The sequence below is a fragment of the Panthera pardus genome, unplaced genomic scaffold (assembly GCF_024362965.1).
Source record: "Panthera pardus isolate Hobbes unplaced genomic scaffold, ASM2436296v1 HiC_scaffold_5, whole genome shotgun sequence".
In the NCBI taxonomy this organism is placed as follows: domain Eukaryota; kingdom Metazoa; phylum Chordata; class Mammalia; order Carnivora; family Felidae; genus Panthera; species Panthera pardus.
This window is the reverse complement of record NW_026526980.1, coordinates 17,276,439-17,295,715: the sequence shown is the minus strand read 5'-3', so window position 1 is coordinate 17,295,715 and position 19,277 is coordinate 17,276,439. Positions and strand designations below refer to the sequence as shown.

The window sequence follows — 19,277 nt, the reverse complement described above, 5'->3', positions numbered from 1 at the left end:
TGAGTGCCCTCGCCTGGCAGAGTCCACTCACTTCTCTTAATAACTTCATTTGCTTCTCCCAACAATCCCTAGTTAAGACAGTAGCACATTTAATCAGCTCTTCCAATGTGCGTGATTTCTTTCAAAACCTCATGAACACACTATTTCATGGGGACTATTATCATCCCCATTTAACAGAAGAAGAAACTGAGGCTCACTGCAGCTCAGTGACTTGCCCAAGATCTGGCAACTAGTAGGTGGCAGAGCCAGGATTTCAGTTCAAGCTATGTGACAACAGGCTGACCCTGAGGCCACAGTGTCGGTTGTACAGATGGGGAAACTGAGGCCCCGGGGCAGCGTACTGGCTTGTGTCCGCGGAGCCATGACTTTTAGGGGGAGGATCCCGCTGCATGCTTCCCCTTCCGACTCCTAGGTCGCGGGGTGCCACTGTGGGGCTGCAGGCGGAGGGAGGCAACCAGGGGCCCAGCCGGGTAAAGCGCGTAGAGAGGCGCGAGAAGAGCCGAACGCTGCATCTAGGGGAGGGCCTCCGCGGCACCATGGCAACGGCGCGGCGGGAAAGCAGGAAGTGCGTCACCAGGGGAGGGACTAATAGGTGACATCCACCAATGGGAGCGCCGCGCCCGCGTTCGCCCCGCCCCGCAGGAGGAGCCGAGGCCGCCTTTCTGCCTGGGCCGCCGGCGTCGGGGGCTACGCCGGGGTACCGCGGTGGGTAATCGGGGCGCGGGGCCGCGAGGCTGCCAGGGATGGAAGAGGGCCGTGCAGAGAGGCGACGGAGGACGGAAGGTGGGGGTCAGGCCCCGGGGTCGGCCCGTGTCTGTACCGGAGTGTGGCGCTGGGGGCCCGGGGGCTTGGGGCTCCTCATTTCCTGATGAGGAAACTGAGGCCCAGAGAGGGGCAGGAAGGCAAAGTAGGCTTGACCCTAGGACCCCCGGCACACAGACATTGTTAAATCGTAGTACCAGGTGGACAAAGCGTTTTGCTCCTAATATTAGGTGAAAAAAAGCAAAATACAGAATTCTGTCCGAACTGAATACGTAAAGTGTCGCCTTTGTGGACCACCTCAGTTATCTCGCCGCCCTCTGCCCTTGTCCTAGAAATCCTTACTTTGTGCAAGTCCACAGCCTCGTATTTTAAAGCCCGGAGGCCAGACGTGGTCAGAATCCCGAATTTCTCGGATTTTCGGGAGGAATATGATGCGTATATTCGATGTTAGGTCATACCTTCAATTAGGGTCTGGGGCAGCCTCTTGTAATCAAATACACTAATATTTTCACAGCTAAATATGTGCGTATTTACATCAAAGGAGGTAAAGAACCGCCATACAGAGTCTCACCTTAGGTCAGGTTTTCAAACTTAAAAGATTTTGGTTTTAGGACGTCTTTTGATTTGAGAATTGTAGGTAGAGCGGTCCTGATTTAATTGTAGGCGCCTGTTTCTCGCTTACCTGGACAGTTCCTGAACTGTTTGTTTTGCCACCCTTATGTCCATCACCTGGGCCCTCCATCTCTCTTAACTCATCTTTTTAACATTTATTTTGGCTGGTATGTAACATATTTACATCCTTTTTTAATCAAGATATATAACATATCTGGGACTTTGGCTCGAGTCATGATCTCACGGTTCGTGGGTTCAAGCCCCGCATCGGGCTCTGTGCTGACAGCTCAGAGCCTGGAGCCTGTTTCTGATTCTGTGTCTCCCTCTGTCTGTCTGCCCCTCCTCTGCTCGCTCTCTGTTTCTCTCTCTCAAAAATAAATGTTAAAAAAAAATTTTTAAGACATATAACATATCTGTAAAAATGTTTGCAACTGTAAATTTAAAGAATAAAAATAAAATAAACACCCATCTATCCACCATCAGGTTAGGAAATCGAACAATTCCATATCCGTAATGCCCAAGTTGAATCCTTTCTTCCCATCACTAAAGACCACCGCCTCCCTGTATTGTGTTACCTAATCCCTTGTTTTTCTTTGTGGCTGTTACTATGCATCTGTAATGACTACCACGTATGTTTTGCTAGGTTTTATATTTTATAGAGGAGGCTAATCTATATTTGTGTGACTTTATTTTTGCATGTAACATTACATATATGAGATATGTCCATGTTGACGTGAGTAGCCCCACTTCACTTACTTTCATTGCTTCGTTGCTATTTTGAATTCCGTGGCCTGATTGTAAATGGAGGCGTTCTTCAACTGATTGTCATTTAGACGATTGCCAGATTTTTGCTATCACATGGTGATATTTTTGCTATCACACATTTCCTGAGGCAGATGTGGAAACGTTTCTGTAAGTTGTACACCTAACAGTGGATTTCTGGGGCTACCCGGGTTTGCTATTAATATCGAATCGTCTGAAGTGGTTTATAAGAAGAGTTTACCCTCTTACCAGCCTCAGCCATTCTGAAGAATTTTTGCCTACACCTGGGGATGAATAAGACATTAATCACCGTGGCTTGAATACTCATTTGCCTGATGACCTTGCGATTGAGCATAATTTTAATGTATTTATTCATCATTTGTGCATCCTCTTTGAACATTTCTGTTGCTTATTTCTTACAGTTGTCTTCCCCTTACTGATATGTAGGGATTCTTTGTTCTGAGTATGAATCTTTTGTGGCTTCACTGTGTGTCAGATACTTTCCAGTTTGTAGCTTTTCTTCTCTCTTTCTCTCCCACCCTCTGCTGTTTTTGGTGAACAGAGGTTTTTAATTTTAGTGAAGTAGAATTTATCGGTATATTCCTCTATGGTTTCTGCTTCCTGTATCTTTTTAAGAAATTCTTCCCTGCCTTTGGCTCATAAAAGATGTTCTCCGGGGTGCCTGGGTGGCTCAGTCAGTTGAGCGTGCGACTCTTGATTTCAGCTCAGGTCATGATCTCAAGGTTCATGGGGTTGAGCCCCATGTCGATCCTGCAGAGCCTGCTTGGGATTCCCTCCCTCTCTCTCTCTCTGCCTCTCCCCTGCTCTCTCTCTCAAAATAAATAATTAAACATTAAAAAATAAAATAAAATCTCGAAAAAAGAAAGATGTTCCCCTGTACTGTTGTCCAAAAGTTTTATGGTGTTTCCTTTCCTACGCTCTTCACCCTCCAAAAGATTTTTATGCGTAGTCTGAGGTGAGGGTTGGGCTCTCTGTGTTTTCACATAAGGGTAATCTGTTGCCCTGGCACCTTTTATTGAAAAGCTTGCTTTGATCTGGAGTTCCATTTCTCCAGCGTATCAGGTATTCATATGTGTGCGTTTCTGTGTCTGAGTTGTCTGTTCTGGCCCTCTGGTCTTCTCTGGTCCATGTCTGTACCGTTGTCCTACATCGTTCCTTACTCGAGCTTCAGAATAAACTGCTAACTGGTGGAACCAGTCCTCCTGCCTTTATCTTCTCCCAGAATGGCGTTGCTGTTTTGCCTTTATGTTTTCCATGTAAATTTTGGAATGATCTCATCAAATCACTCACAGACACAAGAAGCCTATTGGGATGTTGATTGGAATCACACCGATTCCGTTGCATTGGCTCTGTTTGGATTTGAAAGTGGTTGCTTTCAACATTCCATCCTTAAGTATGATGATGGTCACTGTAGGTTTTTGTCGATATCTTTAGTAGATAAAGGAAGTTTCCTTCAATCCAGTGACTGTTGAATTTTATCAATCGTATTTTCTGAATCTATTAAGCTGATAGTAAGCTTTTTCTTCTGTATGCTGTTAATGTGGTGACTCACACTGACTGATTTTTTTCCAGCTTTATTAAGACATTATTGACATAGAACACTTGACTGATTTTTAAATGTTAAACTGCTGCCCGGATAAACCCAACTTGGTTACCGTGTATTATCCTCTTTATGTTGCTAGTTCAGATTAACGTTTTGCTTAGGACCATTGCAGCTATGTTCCTGAAAGATACGTTTTCCTTTCTTTTGAAGTCTCTGTTAGATTTTAATGCCCAACCTATGTCAACCTTATCAGATGATTTGGGGAGGGTTTGCTCCTTTTGGGGCTCTGAGATAGTTTTGTGACATCTGAAATCACTTCTAGAATGTTTGATAGGACTTCTTGATAAATCTTTCCGGATCTGAAGTTTTCTTTGTTGGGGGATAGATTTCCCACAGTGTGTCTTCAATGGTTATAAAACCTGTTAGGTTTTCAGATCATTCTTTAGTTGGTTTTGAATGGATTTCCTATAACTTTGCTTGTTTAAAACTCATGATTATTATAAGTTGTTTATGTGCCTGCAATTAGTGTTCCTTTTTCATTCCAAATATTGTTTATTTGTTAGTCTTCTCTCAGAAGATCTTGTCAGAGGTTGGTCGCTTTTATTGTGTTTTTTTTTCTTAAATTTTTAAAAATGTTTATTTAAAAAAAAATTTTTTTTTAACGTTTATTTATTTTTGAGACAGAGAGAGACAGAGCATGAACGGGGGAGGGTCAGAGAGAGAGGGAGACACAGCATGTGAAACAGGCTCCAGGCTCTGAGCGGTCAGCACAGAGCCCGAAACGGGGCTCAAACTCACAGACCGCGAGATCATGACCTGAGCCGAAGTCGGACGCTCAACCGACTGAGCCACCCAGGCGCCCCTAAAATGTTTGTTTATTTTTGAGAGAGAGAGAGAGATCGATTGTGAGCTGGGGAGGGGCAGAGAGACAGAGGGACCCAGAATCTGAAGCAGGCTCCAAGCTCTGAGCTGTCAGCACAGAGCCCTATGTGGGGCTCGAACCCACAAACTGTGAGATCACGACATGAATGGAAGTCAGAGGCTTAACCGACTGGGCCACCCAGGTGCTCCTATTATGTTTTTTTTTTTTTTTCAAAGACTAATTTTCGTTTTGTTGATCTCAGGTATATGCTAATTTTATTAAATTCTGCTCTTTATTATTTAAGTTTCTTGAAATTCATGAAGAGGACTCAGGGGAAGAAAAGGGTTGAGGAGGGGGAAGGAGGGGTCCAATTTAGGATCTGTCCAGGCTGCATTTCCGGTGAACTGTTCTCAAGGAAGTTTCGCAGGCAGGCAGAGAAACCGGCCATGAGCTGGCGGGTCTTCCTTCCTCCGAGGTCCAGCTGATGTGCTGCTTGGAAAGAAGAGCGAGCGACAGCCCGCCTTGTTGTGTGTCTCCTAGTCCTGTCTCCTTTAACCTCATCTTCTGCCTTAAAGAGAGCTTTTTATTATCCCCATCTTACGGAGGAGAAGACTGAGGCTTGGGGAGATGAAGCTTGTTAGCTAGAAATGTTTTCGTGCCGTATTTGCCCAAGGTAACAGCCAGTTTCTTGTCCGGTCATGGCATCGCCTGGAGTGTGTATTAAAACCTCAGAATTCCAGCCCCTCTGCGGCCTGAACCTCCGGCGAAGGGGCCTGGGAATCTGTATTTTTCACGCACAGATGAGATGATTCTTAAGATGGAGCAGGTCTGGCAGACACTGGTCTCGGCACCACGTGTCTATTTCTAAACCCACGCCCTTTGCCTCCGCACGGTGCTACCACTCCGTGGCAAGGGCAGGCTTTTTGATCAGGACTCATGTGATGCTTTTATCGGCTCTGATCTTTGTGGTTTGTGGAAAGACGATGTTTTAGTAGAGAGCAAGAGATTGAAAAAACACCCCACAGCGACAGTCGTTTCATTAGCGGTTTGGGAGACGAGGAGGAAGCTAGCACTGGTTCAGCCAAGTCTGCTGGGGGTTCTTCAGGCAGCACACACCGTTCTCGTTTTATCGTGAGAAAACGGGGCCTCGGCACACTTGGTCCCAATGAGTCTCGTGAGTGGCCGAACCACGCTTCAGAGCCAGAACCGCCCAGTAGTAAAACTAGCCCACACGTAGGTAGCGCTCATAGGCTTTCATAGGTCCCACCCCTTGAACAGCGTAATTCTCCGGTGGACGTCCTAGCGGTGGGCTCACCTTCTAGGTCAGAAACCGGGCCACTCCCCCTTTCACACACTTGGGTGTGGAGCGGGCTGCGTCCAGGCGAGCTGGCTGGCTCCAGACCCCCCACTCCTTGCCGCCCCCCTCCCCCCCCCCCCCCCCCCCCCCCCCGGACTAGTGCGCTTGCCCCTGACTTGCCTCCTTTCTGCTTCTGTGCTCTTGGGCGGGATGAACTGGGGTCTGCAAGCCGTCACAGAGGGGTAGCTGTGAACGTAAGGAAGCACAGACCCCAGAACTTGGCTTTCGGAGCGCTCAGAGGTGACTGGGTGTCCTTTGCTTCTTTTCTTAGCGCCTTCGTGCACGCAGGGCGGCGCGCGGAGAGCGGGCATCATGACCGACGTCCACCGGCGGTTCCTCCAGTTGCTGATGACTCATGGGGTGCTGGAGGAGCGGGGCGTGAGACGCCTGCAGAAGCACTGCTATCGGGTCCATGGCCGTGAGTACCGTCTCCCTGTCCCCAGGGTGCCCGGGACCGCGCCATCGGTGGCTGGTGACACGGGTGTGAGCCTCGCCACCCGTCAGGCAGCACGCCTCACCTGGGCGTGCAGGTGTCCTCGGGCTCGCGCCAGCCCGTTTCTCACCTCCTCTTTGACCTTTTTTTTTTTGTAAGCACATCTGACATTTAGCCCAGTCGATGGGAACTTGAAGCGGCCTAGCTGTGGTTCACACCAGGGCCCCAGCATCTTCTCCAGCCTGCGTTTCTTCATGTCTCAAATGAAGATAATTAATCATCCCGGACACCGTGGAGGGAGGGGGTTTGGGAGGGTTAAGAGACAAGATGCGTCCAGAGTTCCTGGCCAGGCCCGGGGAACGCGCTCCCTTGGCCGTGGCGGGTGAGAGGGCCGCTCGGCACAGTGGGTGAGAGCACAGCCCTGGACTCAGCCAGACCCGGGGCAAGGGCCGCCCTGCCCTGTGCGGGGGGGTGTGGGCGCTGGAAGCATGTCCTCAGTGGGCTGCTCAGAGGGGAGGGGAGGTAATACAGGCGAAGCACTCAGGCCGGGCCGGGCTGAGTTTTCAGTGACGGGAGGGAGCCGTAGAAACAGCAGAAAGGATGCCAACGTGTCAGTAAGATCCGTATTGGTAGCTCTCGTGGAGTTGAGCGTCAGTGGGGGGAGATCTTGTTGTGTGAAAGAGGAAGTGGATAAATTTCACTCGCTGCACGATGTCACTGCGTTAAGCTTTTTGTAAAACCAGGATTCTTGTTGTTCGTGAACACACACATCTGCACGTAAAGACGTAAGGGTGTACCGGAAGGATATGTGACAGACACACTTGTGAGGTGCTTGCCTTTCTTTTGGTCTTTCATTAAAGAAGAAAAAAAGAGTCGAAGCAAACAGGGTATTAGTAGTGTGGCCTAATAGCAAGCGTCACTTCTGGTGAACGGGAGCACAGGTGTTTGTTTATATTCTTTGTTTTTGTCTTTCTGTCTGCGTGTTTAGTTTTCAAGAGAAGAGCAGAAACTGCATAGAGGGAAGCCAGCCAAGAGGGGTGAGGAAAGGTATGCGTGGGGCGCCAGGGTTACGGGTGAAGGCACACGAGAAGAGGGGCCGCATTTAGGGACCGGCGCCCGGGGCATAGCAGAAGAAGCCAGATCGAGAGAGGTGAAGGGTGGATGGGAGCAGGAAGGGCGAGACAGAGGGTACAGAGACAGGCGCTCTTTAGTGACGAGCGGGAGGGAGAGCAGAGGGTGCGTAGCTTTGGGGGGGACTGGCCCCTCGAGGCATCCCGTGCGAAATTCTGGGCCTGCTGGTCCACGCTGACAAATGAAATGCTTGCAGGGGTCCTACAGTGAGGAACCTTGTGTAACTTTGTGTGATCCCATGTATCCAAACTTCGTTGACCTGCACCTGACATCCTTTGGGAGACCCCAGGCAGGAAAGCATGATGTGTGGGAACAACATATGTTCTTGTGGCGTGTAGGTTTATACATCAGGAACAACCTGTCGTATAGACACCACGGTAATGGGGTTTCTTTTGTACTTAGTTCCGGGGACAGGGTGGACGTCTGGAAGGACTTGAAGCAGGGAAAGCACATCATTAGTGCTGTGCTGGAAAAGTCTCCTTCTGGTGAAAGCATACCCGCTCTACTTGGCCGGCGCTGGGGTGAATAGGGGGCTTTGGTGAGGGCCTCCTTTATGGAAAAGGAACATTACATCTGCCAAGCTAGCTGTCCTTGTTCTGAGAAAACACAAGAGGATTTTAACCACCCACCCCTTGGTATGCTCCAGTGAAGGGCATAAGAATGTTTTTCTTAGTTTTCTGACTACATGGCAGTTCATTTCTGTTCGCCTTCAGTTTCTCATGTAAGTCCTAAATGTGGGCTTTCATGCTAATGGGGAAGTTTCGTAGCTCACTGCAAGGAGCCACATGCTGCCTTAGTACTAAGAATGAAAGTGTTTTTGCCTTTGTTTGACCTTTAAAGCTGTTATGACCTAATTTAGGAAAGTCCTGTACAATATATCTAGGAATTAATTTATTCTTCATGCTTTATGTGCCCTATCCGTGCGTCAAGATAAAGTGACGGCTGGGTCATCAGGATAGAACTGTGGTTCATTTTCCCCTAGCCTTCATTTAAAAAAAAAAAAGAAGGAAAGAAAGAAAAGCTTTTTCTCAAGGAGTGTTGTTATTTTAGAGATTTTAAAGCAAGGAACGTTAGAAAGAAATTATTCAAATTAAGTAAATACTTACAAGACCCACCATTATTATCTGTCTTTTGAAGAGATGCCCAGGAAAGTCCCCTTTTACCAACTGGAAAAACACTTAGCTTCTAAGATAATTATAATTATGAAACAGAAGGGTATTTGAGTCTGCGAGTTATTGTGATTACAGTTTCCCATGGATTTTCATCCAGCTTATCAAAAATACTTCCTATTCTGGGCTCTGGTTTGGGCTGTCTTCTTCCCATCACTAGTGGGAGAAATAATTTCCCCAGTTCTCTTGGCTAGCGAGAGTTCAATTTCGTTCTGGCGTGCTGGCTTTGTAAAGCCTGTGTCTGGACTCTGCGAGTGGCACCGGGGACCCGCGTGCGCGAAGAGGGCACCTTGGGTTGCGAGCCAGAGCTTGCGGACGTGCATGAGGTCACGCAGCACTGCCCGCCGTGGCCTCCTGTGGGGGGCCTCCTGTGCTAGGGACTGGTGACATAGACACACAGCTTTGGCTTTTGCCTTGGGTTTCGTGAGTCATGCGGACCAGACTCGTGATTCCAGGATAAGCCTCCCTTGACGGAAGTAGGGACAGGAAGCCTAGGGAGTGATGGTTAAGAAGACTTGCATTTGAGGATTTCCACTTTTGACCAAGATAGAGTAACAGGGACCGATTTACTTTCCTGTCTGAAACAATTAAGAGACGGACAAAATATCTGAAACCCTAGACTTTGGCCAGCGAAGCACAGTGATACCTCAAGAGACGGGCAGTGAAGGTTTTTTTCCCCTCCTGACACCAAATATGTGTTGTCTTTTCCAGCACCTCCTCTCCAGTTCTCTGGACACCAACTGGATGTTGGTCAGCTCGGTTCTGACACTGTTTACCGGGAGTTGGGGCCAGATCTCACGGTTACAGGGTTTCGCCCCACAAGGCTGCCCCCAGTTCGGACGCCAGTCTCAAGTCTGGGCCACCTATACTTCTGACTGACCGGCTAGCAAGCGGGGAGTCCCATGACCCCTTCCTCAGGTTCAGTAATTTGCTAGAATGGCTCACAGAACTCAGGAAAACACTTGACTTACATTTGCTGGCCTATTATAAAGGATATAGCTCAGGAACAGCCAAATGGGAGAGATGCCTAGGGCAGGGTGGCCTAAGGGGGGTGGGAGGGGGGCACGGAATTTCCATGCCCTTTTTGGGTGCTCTCTCCCGGCACCTTGATGTGGATCTCCAAATGCCATCATTTGAGGGTTTTCATGGAGATTTCGTTACAGACGCGTGGTCAATGATGAACTGGCCATCAGTGATTAGCTCCCTATCTAGTCCCTCTGTCCTTCCCCGAGATGGGGATGAGGCTGAAAGTTCCAGGCTTCCAATCAAGGCTAGGTCTTTCTGGCAGCCAACTCCCATCCTGAAGTTCTTTAGGGACCGGACCTGCCAAGAGTCGCCTCATTAGAACAAAACACTTGTGTTACCCTGATCGCTCAGGAAATTCCAAGGGTTTTAGGAGTTCTGTGCCAGGAACCAGGGATGACAACCAAGTATCTTTTTTATGCCACAGGCAAGAAGGGAATGAGCACTACAGTTGCCTCGGCTCACTTCCCTGAGTTTTCAGGCCAGGGGGCGGGGCGGGGGGGGGGGGCTGCGGAGAACCTGAGCAGAACTAAACAGACTGGCTGAGCTGAGGGGATGGGGATGGGGGCTCAGGGAGACCAAAGCGCTGGCAGGTCAGAGCGGCAGAGGGGGGTGCGCAGAGAGAGCTGGAGGTGGGGGCTGTCAGCTGAGGGCTGAGCTACCCGGTGAGCAGCCTGAGGCTGGGCAGAGATGTGGTGGGAAGGATAAAGAGAGGGGTACCGGCGGGGGGGGGGGGGGGCGGGGGGAGCAGAATCAGTCAGTTGAGCGGCTGACTCTTGGATCGGTTTTGGCTCAGGTCGTGATCTCACTTTTCTAGAATCCGAGGCCCGCGTCAGGCTCTGTGCTGACGGCTCTGTGCTGTGGAGCCTGCTTGGGGTTCTCTATCTCCCTCTGTCTCTGCTCCTCTCTCTCTCTCACTCTCTCTCTCAAAATAAATAAATACATGAATAAATAAATAAATAAATACATAAATACATAAATACATAAATAAATAAATAAAGACTAAGAGTGAAGCAGTGCCTGATGTCCACAGGGCTGGGAATCATGCCCGCTCCAGGCACAGCGGCTTCCCTGGTGAGTTCTGCAAAGTGTTTAAGGAAGAGGTGCTACCAGTCCCACCCACGCGCCTCCAGAAGGTTGAAGACAAGGGAACACTTCCCAGCTCGATTTCTGAGGCCTGAATTATCCTGATACCAGAACTAGACAATGACATTGCAAGGAGAGCAATCCAAAGACCAAGGTCCTTCATGAATATAAATGCTAAAATTTTAAACACACAGTTTTAGCAAATCTAATCCAGCAATATATAGAAAAGATGATTCAATATGACCAGGGTGGGGTTTAGCCCAAGAATGCAGGGTTGGTTTAATATTTGAAAACCAACCCATGTAGTTTACCATATTAACAGACTATAAAAAAGAAAAACCATGTGATCGTGTCAGTAGTGCAGAAGACGCATTTGACAAAATCTGATATCTATCTTGGCACGATGCCCCAAAGGTTTCTTACAGGAAACTACAGGGGAGAAGGAGATTTACAGGACAGGCTTAGAGCAGGAGAGAGGATTCAACAACTCTGCAGAGTTTAAAAACCTCACATGTATTCTTGACCAAAATCCCTTAGCAAAGTAGGAAAAGAAGGAAGGTTCTTTAACCTCCTAAAGGGGTTCTGTGTGCATCCTTCAGCTTCACGTCATACATACTTCACTGTGAAGACTAAATACTTTACCCTAATATCAGGAGCAAGACAAGAATGGCCATTCTAACAATCTCTCTTCTAGCCAGTGCACTTAGGCAAGAAAAAAGAAAAGGCATTCAGATTGGAAGGGAAGAAGTAAAACTGTTGATTGAAAGACATGATCTTCTATGTAGAAAATCTGATGGATCTTCAAAAAAGCTACTAGAGCTGATAAGTAGGTTTGGTAAAGTGGCAGGATACAGGATCAACATCCAAAAATTTGTGGTATTTCTATATGCTTGCAGTGAATCATCAGCAATTGCATTTTAGAAAGTACCATTCAAGATAGCATTAAAAAATACAGAATACTTAGAAATAAATGTGACAAAAGTCTGTAAGGTCTGTGCACTGAAATGCACGAAACATTGCTGAGAGAAGTCAAAGAAGATCTAAATAAATGGAGAGACGCACCATGCTCGTGGGCTGTGAAACCCAATACTGTTAAGATAATCCGTTCTCCTCAAGAGTTGGTCTGTAGATTCAACTCAACCCCAGTCTCATCCCAGCAGCACTTTTTGTAGAAATTCACAGACTGATTCTGAAATTCACGTGGAAATGTAAAGGACCTAGAAAAGCCAAAACAATTTTGAAAAAGACAATCAAACTTGGAGGACTAACACTGATGAATTAAAGTTAATCAAGAGTGACTACCTGATCTTGAGACATAATATATAGCTCCCCTATCAAGACAGTGTGGTATTGACTTAAACTCGTAGAAGAGAGAGTCTAGAAATAAACCCACATGTGGATGGACAGCTAAGTTTTGACAAAAACGTAAAGGCAGTTCAGTGGAAATATTCTTCAAAAAATGATGCTGGTGGGGGCGCCTGGGTGGCTCAGTTGGTTGAGCTTCCGACTTCAGCTCAGGTCACGATCTCACGGTCTGTGAGTTAGAGCCCCGCGTCGGGCTCTGGGCTGATGGCTCAGAGCCTGGAGCCTGATTCCGATTCTGTGTCTCCCTCTCTCTTTGACCCTCCCCCGTTCATGCTCTGTCTCTGTCTCAAAAATAAATAAACTTAAAAAAAAAAATTTTTTAAAAATGATGCTGGCATAATAATTGGATAACCCCATATTTTAATGACTCTCGAGCCATGCTTTGCACCATATAGAAAAATTAACTCAAAATGTAACATAGACCACAACGTAAAACCTGAAACCGTAACGCTTACAGAAGAAAACGTAGAAGAAAACCTTTGTGACCTTGGGTTCGGCAAAGATTTCTTGAGTATAACACAAAGGTATGATCCGTAAGAGTACAAGTTGATAAATTGGGCTTCAGAATTAAAAAATTCTCTTTAAAATACACTGTTTAGGGAATAAAAAGACAAGCAAAATACTGGGAGAAAATGTTTGCAAATCACAGTCCAATAAAGTACTCATATCCGGAATATAGAGAACTCCCCAAATCCAATAGTTAGGAAACATACAGCCAAAAAAAAAAAAAAAAAAAATGAGCAAAAGACTTGAACAGACACTTCGCCGAACAAGTTCTATAGATGGCACATAGGCATGTGAAAAGCGCTCCGCTTCATTAGGGGCAACGCAAAATGAAGCCACAGTGAGATATACTACACGCCTGTTAGGCCAAAATTGAAAAGATTGCGTACTGAGTAGTGACGAGAAAATGAAGGAACCGGAACTCTCTCTGTTGGAATCTAAAATGAGTAGAGCCATTTTGAAAAAACGCAGGCACTTTTATGACACAGCCATTTCTGTTTCAAGTATTTGTTTTTAGACTCAAGAGAAGCGAAGATACATGTCCCTACAAAGGCTTGTGTGTAAATATTCAGAGGAGTTTTGCTCGTAATGGCCACAGAGTGGAAACCTGGCCATCCATCAACAGGCGAGCCTGTAAATGGGCTGTGGTATGATCTGTCTCCTGGAATATACTACCTGGTAGTAAAAAGGAATGAGCTGTTGCTACGTGCTGCTGTATGAATTAATCTCAGAGTGATTATGCTGAGTGGAAGAAGCAGGGGAAGAGATTACGTGTTGCAGCATTTACATGCAATTTACATGCAATCCTAGCCAGTGTGTACCTGGGTGAAGTGACAGGAAGGCCACTGGCTTCCTGGTGATGGTGTAGGGGAGGGTTGTGAGGGGTGAGAGAGAGAGATTACGAGAGTTTGAGGGAACTTTTGGGGGGTGATGGATCTATGTATTGTCTTGATTGTAGTGATGGTTTCTAGGGTGTATACATGTGTCAGAACTTACTAACTTGTGTCTTGAAAGAGGTACGGTTCACTGTATGTCAGTTCTGTCTCTCCAAAGCTATTTTTTTTTTTTAAAAATCTGAATTTGAAACCACTTTACAACTTGGTGGGTGTATAACCTTGGTCAAGTCACTAAACCTCAGGGCTTCAGTTGTCCTAGCTGTGAAGCAGGGCTGGAGATATCTGTCACCCAGGGTTATTTGTGAAGATTAGGAAGATACTGTGTGGCAGGTGCTTAAAGCCTGTAAGTGCCCAAGATGGTGAAATTTAGGGGATAAATCAGGTGCGCGGAATAGAGCTCATTCCTGCGGTCCGGTGAGGCTCTGCGTCCTCTGTGCTGGCCTCTACGGGAATGACTGCACCATCCAGGAAATGTATCCTTTCTGTCCTGTATCCAGGGTGTACCGGAGGAGCACCTTGCTTGAAGTCTGACTCACAAGAGAATTGGGAAGTGGTTATGGAACAGTCACGTAGCCATGGAAAGTTTCTTTGGTTCGGTTTCCTAGAAAACAACGAATGTTGGAAGCCTGAATTCTGAAGCCTTCACAAGTGGCCCAAGGCCCTTGGGGAGGAGGTGCTTAAGCCTGATGATTTGGTCACAGAATGGTGTTGCCCAGTGTGGGGTTTGAGGGTGTGCCAGCCTGGAGGCTGACTCTTGGTTGGAACCTTTATTCCATTTATCATGTGGCTTTACTGAACAGAAGCAGAAGGTTGCCGCGGCCCACAGTTGTCTGACGATTCTGAGTCCCTGGCCTCGTTAAAATGTTCTGGGTCTGGTCTTCTGTGTTTCGGTTGGACAGGTTCGCTTTTTAGGGAATCGCGGGGTCCAGCCTGCTCACCTTACAAACGCGGAAGCGGAGACCCCTGGGAGTCGGGTGGGCTGTCACCCAACACCCAGCTGCTTCTCACACCAGCTCCGGCCCCCCCACGGTCAAATGCTGCCTCCCGCATCAGTGGCGTGCTTGCGGAGGGCCTTCTTCACTGCAGCTCCTCGGGTTGCTTTTTAAACTTGTTTTTTATTTTGAAATAATTCCAAACTCACCAGAAAACCATAAGAATAGTCCAGGGTCCAATAGCCCAATTTGAAGCTCCGTCATTACCACTAAATTCTTCAGGGAATGTCTCCTCCCGGCAAAGACATTCTCCTAAGTCATCATAGGATAACCATTCAAATCAGGGCATCAACGTTGAGGATTCCCTGCCGTCTCATCTGCAGACCCCACTGGAGTTTTCCGGTTGTCTCAATATTGTCTTCTGTAGCAAAGGACCCACCGCAGGGTCACGTGTTGCGTTTGGTTGTCTCTTTAGACGCCTCCAGTCAGGAATCATTCCTCAGTCTTTCCTTGACTTTTATGACCTTGACATTGTTGAAGATTACAGCTTATTTATTGATTTATGTCGATTTATTTTTGAGAGAGAGACAGAGACAGAACACGAGTGGGGGAGGGACAGAGAGAGAGGGAGACACAGGCTCCGAAGCAGGCTCCGGGCTCCGAGCTGTCAGCACAGAGCCCGACGTGGGGCTTGAACCCACGAACTGGGAGGTCATGACCTGAGCCCAAATCAGGTGCTTAACCGACTGAGCCACCAGGTGCCCCAGGTTAATTATTTAGTAGAACAGAGCTGATAGAAATTCAATGTGAGCCACATCTGTAATTAAAGTTTTCTGGCGGCCACATCAAAAGAGGGAGAAAGAAACAGGTGCAATTAATATCCCGAATAGCATTTTAACATGTAACGAATATACAAAAATGATTAATGAGATATTTTCCATTCTGTCATAGCACGTCTTTGAAATCCAGGACGTATTTGACACACAGGACATACCTAATTTGGACGAGGCACAGTGCAAGTGCCGGGCCGCCCCGGGCCCGGTGGCTGCTGTATCAGGCAGCATAGCTGTGGAATGTTCCCTCAGTTCGGGTTCGTCTGGTGCCTCCTCCTGGTTCGGTTATGGGTGTACTTTCTCGTTCGGCAGAAATGGTGTAGAAGTGGTCGTGTCCGCATCCCGCCCGGTGGCGCGTAGCGTTGACTCAGACGCGCCTGCCGGGTCTCTGCGCTGTGACGTCACTCTCTCCTGATTCTGTGACTCTGACTCAGAAGCATTTTGCAGGGAAGCTCTTTGAGGCAAAGCACATGTACTACCCTTACGCCCTAGATGTAGTATCCGTTGGTGTTTCTTCCCCAACGTCCTTTCTTTTCTGGAGCTTGTCAGATGGCCGTGAGTGCCCTCTGTATTCCAGCACTCACATTTTGTCATCAGTTGTATGCTGGTTGTTGTATGTTAAGTGTAGGGGGTCTTTTCATTATCTGTGGTCCTAAGGACAAATTAGGTAGAATATCTACACTTTTAGATGAAACAAATTAAGATCGTTATTTGTTCAGCGAGCAGAACAAATACCATGGCGTTCGAGCGAAAAACCAGTTAACCGAAACGAATGTACCGAAAATAGATAAGTGACCACGGTATGAGAGGAACATTGGGGTTTGACAGATATTTTCCGCTTTTGTCGGACCTCGTGCCTACCTTCATCGTAGCTCTGCTTTTCTCCTGCTGAGTGACACGGCTGTTGGCCTCGCCGTGCCAGTGCCTTCCCAGGACTCCGCGCGCGTTAGCGGAGGGTCACAGCGGCGTTGACACTTGTGGCGTTCATCTCGCGTGTGCAGTGGCATCTGTAAGCGTCTTCTCTTTCCGGGGAGGACTCGGTGGTAGTTAGAAGCTGGCTCCCAATAAACATCCCCCGACTTTTAATGATCCCGTCGTACCGTTTTCCCCCTTGACTGTAAAGAACAGTTGGTAGACTTACCACCGTCACAACCCGCTCGGCTTCCCAGTTAAAGGGGATTCGGCATGTAGTGAGCGTGAAAGGCGACGTCTAAAATGGCACTGGGTGAATTTTTGAACACAGAGAAGTCCACAACTCACTGTGCTTCGACAGGAATCTCGGGTCTCCGCAGGCTCCGTGACCACGAGGAGACAGACGTTGCCCTCACATCCCTGGCTCCTGAAGGACCCGATGGGTCCAGATCCCAGCCCACTCTTGACCGTGTGTAGCTCAGGCGCCCAGGGCGGGATGGATCCACAGCGGCCGGCGCGGATTTCCGCGCGTTCCACGCTCTTCCGAGTGTAGACGTCACTGGTTTTGGGTTGCGTTTTGTACTGGATCCCAAACACGAGGGAGGTCGTGTGTGGGCAGTGGAGGGCTGGGGATGAATCTGGATTGTCACGGGTAAGCTCTGGCCAGAGCAGTGAACCATTTCTTCGGACAGAGGTTTAAATCGGGGACTGGGAAAGTTCTTTCAGTTTCTGAGCCTCAGCTCTCTGTTTGACGAAGGAAGTCTCACCTACCTCATGGGACAGTTGTGAGGGTGTGCAGGGAGACTTCTGTCACATGCCTGGTCAAAGTACTTTCTGGTGTGTGTTCAGCACGTGCCCCTTGCTGCCCCTTCCTTCCTCTGTCGTCATCTGACCCCACGGGCCCGGGGACAATCAGGAGACCCGTCAGGCTGCTAAACAGTGCGATAGAGACCATAGGACTGAACTTCTGGTGCTGCGAGTTTTCTCCAAAAATCGAGAAAGTGTGGTCACGGTCTCCTAGCGGAAGGAAGTCACGCGTGTGGTACTGAGCTGGGAAGGCGCCCTGTGGGCGGGCGGCAGGCCCGCGCGACTGCAGTGTAGAGCCAGGGGGCGCGCCTCGGGATCACAGATGAGCCACCGGGGGCCGTGCGGAGAGGGGCCGCTGGGACCTGGCCCCTCTCTGGCTGGGCGTGGTGACGGGGTAGAGGGCTAGAGTGGGCACCGGGAGACCGTGGGAGGCTGGTCCACACCGCGGGGAGAAGGTGGGGGGGCCGTATGTAGGGAATTGGAGAAAGTGGCCAGTCTCCCCCTGACCGCGCTGGGGGCCCGCTCACAACACCGGGCCGCCTTGCTGACCCCTGCTGGGCACGGGGCCCTGAGCTACGTCTCGCACGTGGACCTGGGCAAAGACCACCCCGAGGCTGCGCATTCAGAACAGAGCGTGCTCGGGCAGGGGAGGCGCTCACCTCACCTGCGTCTCGGTAGAGACTCCAGGGCAGGTAGGGGAGTGGGGAGAGTGGAGGGCTGCGGTGTGGCCTGACCGGAGGCTGGCGGCCCGGGAAGCTGGAGGCGGGCTTCCTAGAAGCGGGACACCCCGCCCCTGGCTAGGGGAACATGTTTGGCTACCTCCGGCTGGCGTCCTAAGTTGGACGCAGGAACGAACACTTAGGGAAGCTGTCAGTTACAGAGCGAGTCCTGGCCACCCCGAGCTAGTTATCACGGGGGCTGTTGTCTGGCGTCCCGGGCCGGTTGCTGGAGATGGCGGTCTGGCCTCCTGCGGGTCTGGCTTCTAGGCGGCAGGCTGGCGCCCCGGGCTGGTTCCTGTGGATAAGGGGTTCCTCCTCTGGGCTGGGTGCTGCGGACTGTGGGTCAGAGCCCTGTTCTTGCACGTTATCTGCCCTTGGCTTATATGCCAATATTTCAGGCTTTTCGTGATTATTACATTGGTTATAGTGATCTGTGATCAGGGATTACCACTCACTCAAAAGCTCAGATGATGGTTAGCATTTTTAGCAGTAATGTATTTTTAAATTAAGGCACACACTGTTTTTGCAGACCTGACGTCATCATGTGTTTAATAGATTCCAGTGTAGCGTGACTGTAACTTTTCTATGCACCGGGAAACCGAAAAATGCATTTGACTTGCTTTATTGCGACGACACTTTATCGTGGTGGTTTGGAACCAAGCCCACGAAAGGTCTGAGGTCTGCCCGTGCTCAGTCTCTCAGAAGAATGAGCGTGACAGTCTGTTCCTTCGGGTTCTCCACCGCCTCTTATCTGGTGGCTCAGGGAACACGGTGGCCTCGTTAGTCATCGTGTCTCTTTACGGCAGGGTCACAGCCCACGTCAGAATTCGAAAACTGGGGACTGTCAGTGGTATGTAGCGGATGGATACAGATTGTTTGCCCTACAGTGTTTTAAAAATTAATTCCCACGTTAAAAAACAAACACTGACAGAGAGACTTCTCACAAAAATCCAAAGACTGGGTCTGTGGCAGGAACAGAGGAAGTCCCGCTCCTCTCGGGGGACGCGTGTTCCCCACGTCACCCGCTGCGCCCGCGCTTGTCCACGTCTGTGCTTCTGCCTGGCGTCTGCGGGCGTCTGATTCTGTCAGGAGCAGCAGGCTGTGCTCAGATGAAAGCTGGGAAGGAGGAAGCCTGCACACCCGGAATGAGGCACAGCCGCTCTGGTTTTAGGGGGTGGGCGGCCACCCCCCGCGGAGCCCCTGCATCAGTTCCTTGGGGATCCCTGGTGGGGGGAGTGGGGGGCCACCGCCGGTCCCAGTGGCAGGTGGCCCACCTGTTGTCAAGGGCGGGGACGAAGTGACATGCGCACGAATGGAATCGGTAGTGAGGTTCTGCTGCAGGCGGCTTAGTTTTCTGTGATGAGTCACGGAATTCAGGACGCTGCCTGGCTCAGCACCGTCCTGAGGAGGCGGCACTGTTCTGTTGCCGACCGCAGCACTGACCAACACACCCCTGGTGAGGGGGCTGGCCGATAGGTGGGTTTACCGCACAGACGGACACGGTAGGCGCACGTCCCCGTCACCACCGGCCGCGGTGTCGTCGTGGGT

General features: G+C 49.2%; 1 protein-coding gene across 3 annotated transcripts in view; it reads left to right on the top strand.

Annotated features, from left to right (window-relative positions):
* Positions 1 to 597: 597 nt before the first annotated feature.
* NSMCE1 (NSE1 homolog, SMC5-SMC6 complex component) overlaps positions 598 to 19,277 on the top strand; it is a 31,341-nt gene continuing 12,661 nt past the window's right edge. The window contains exons 1-2 of one of the 3 annotated variants that reach the window (XM_053894518.1): positions 598 to 705; positions 6,191 to 6,337. In XM_053894518.1, the coding sequence (XP_053750493.1) occupies positions 606 to 705; positions 6,191 to 6,337 (247 nt within the window). In that variant the 5' untranslated portion in view covers positions 598 to 605. Of the gene's footprint in view, positions 784 to 6,190; positions 6,338 to 19,277 lie in introns of all 3 variants that reach the window. The other 2 variants (XM_053894519.1, XM_053894520.1) reach the window with 2 other exon arrangements.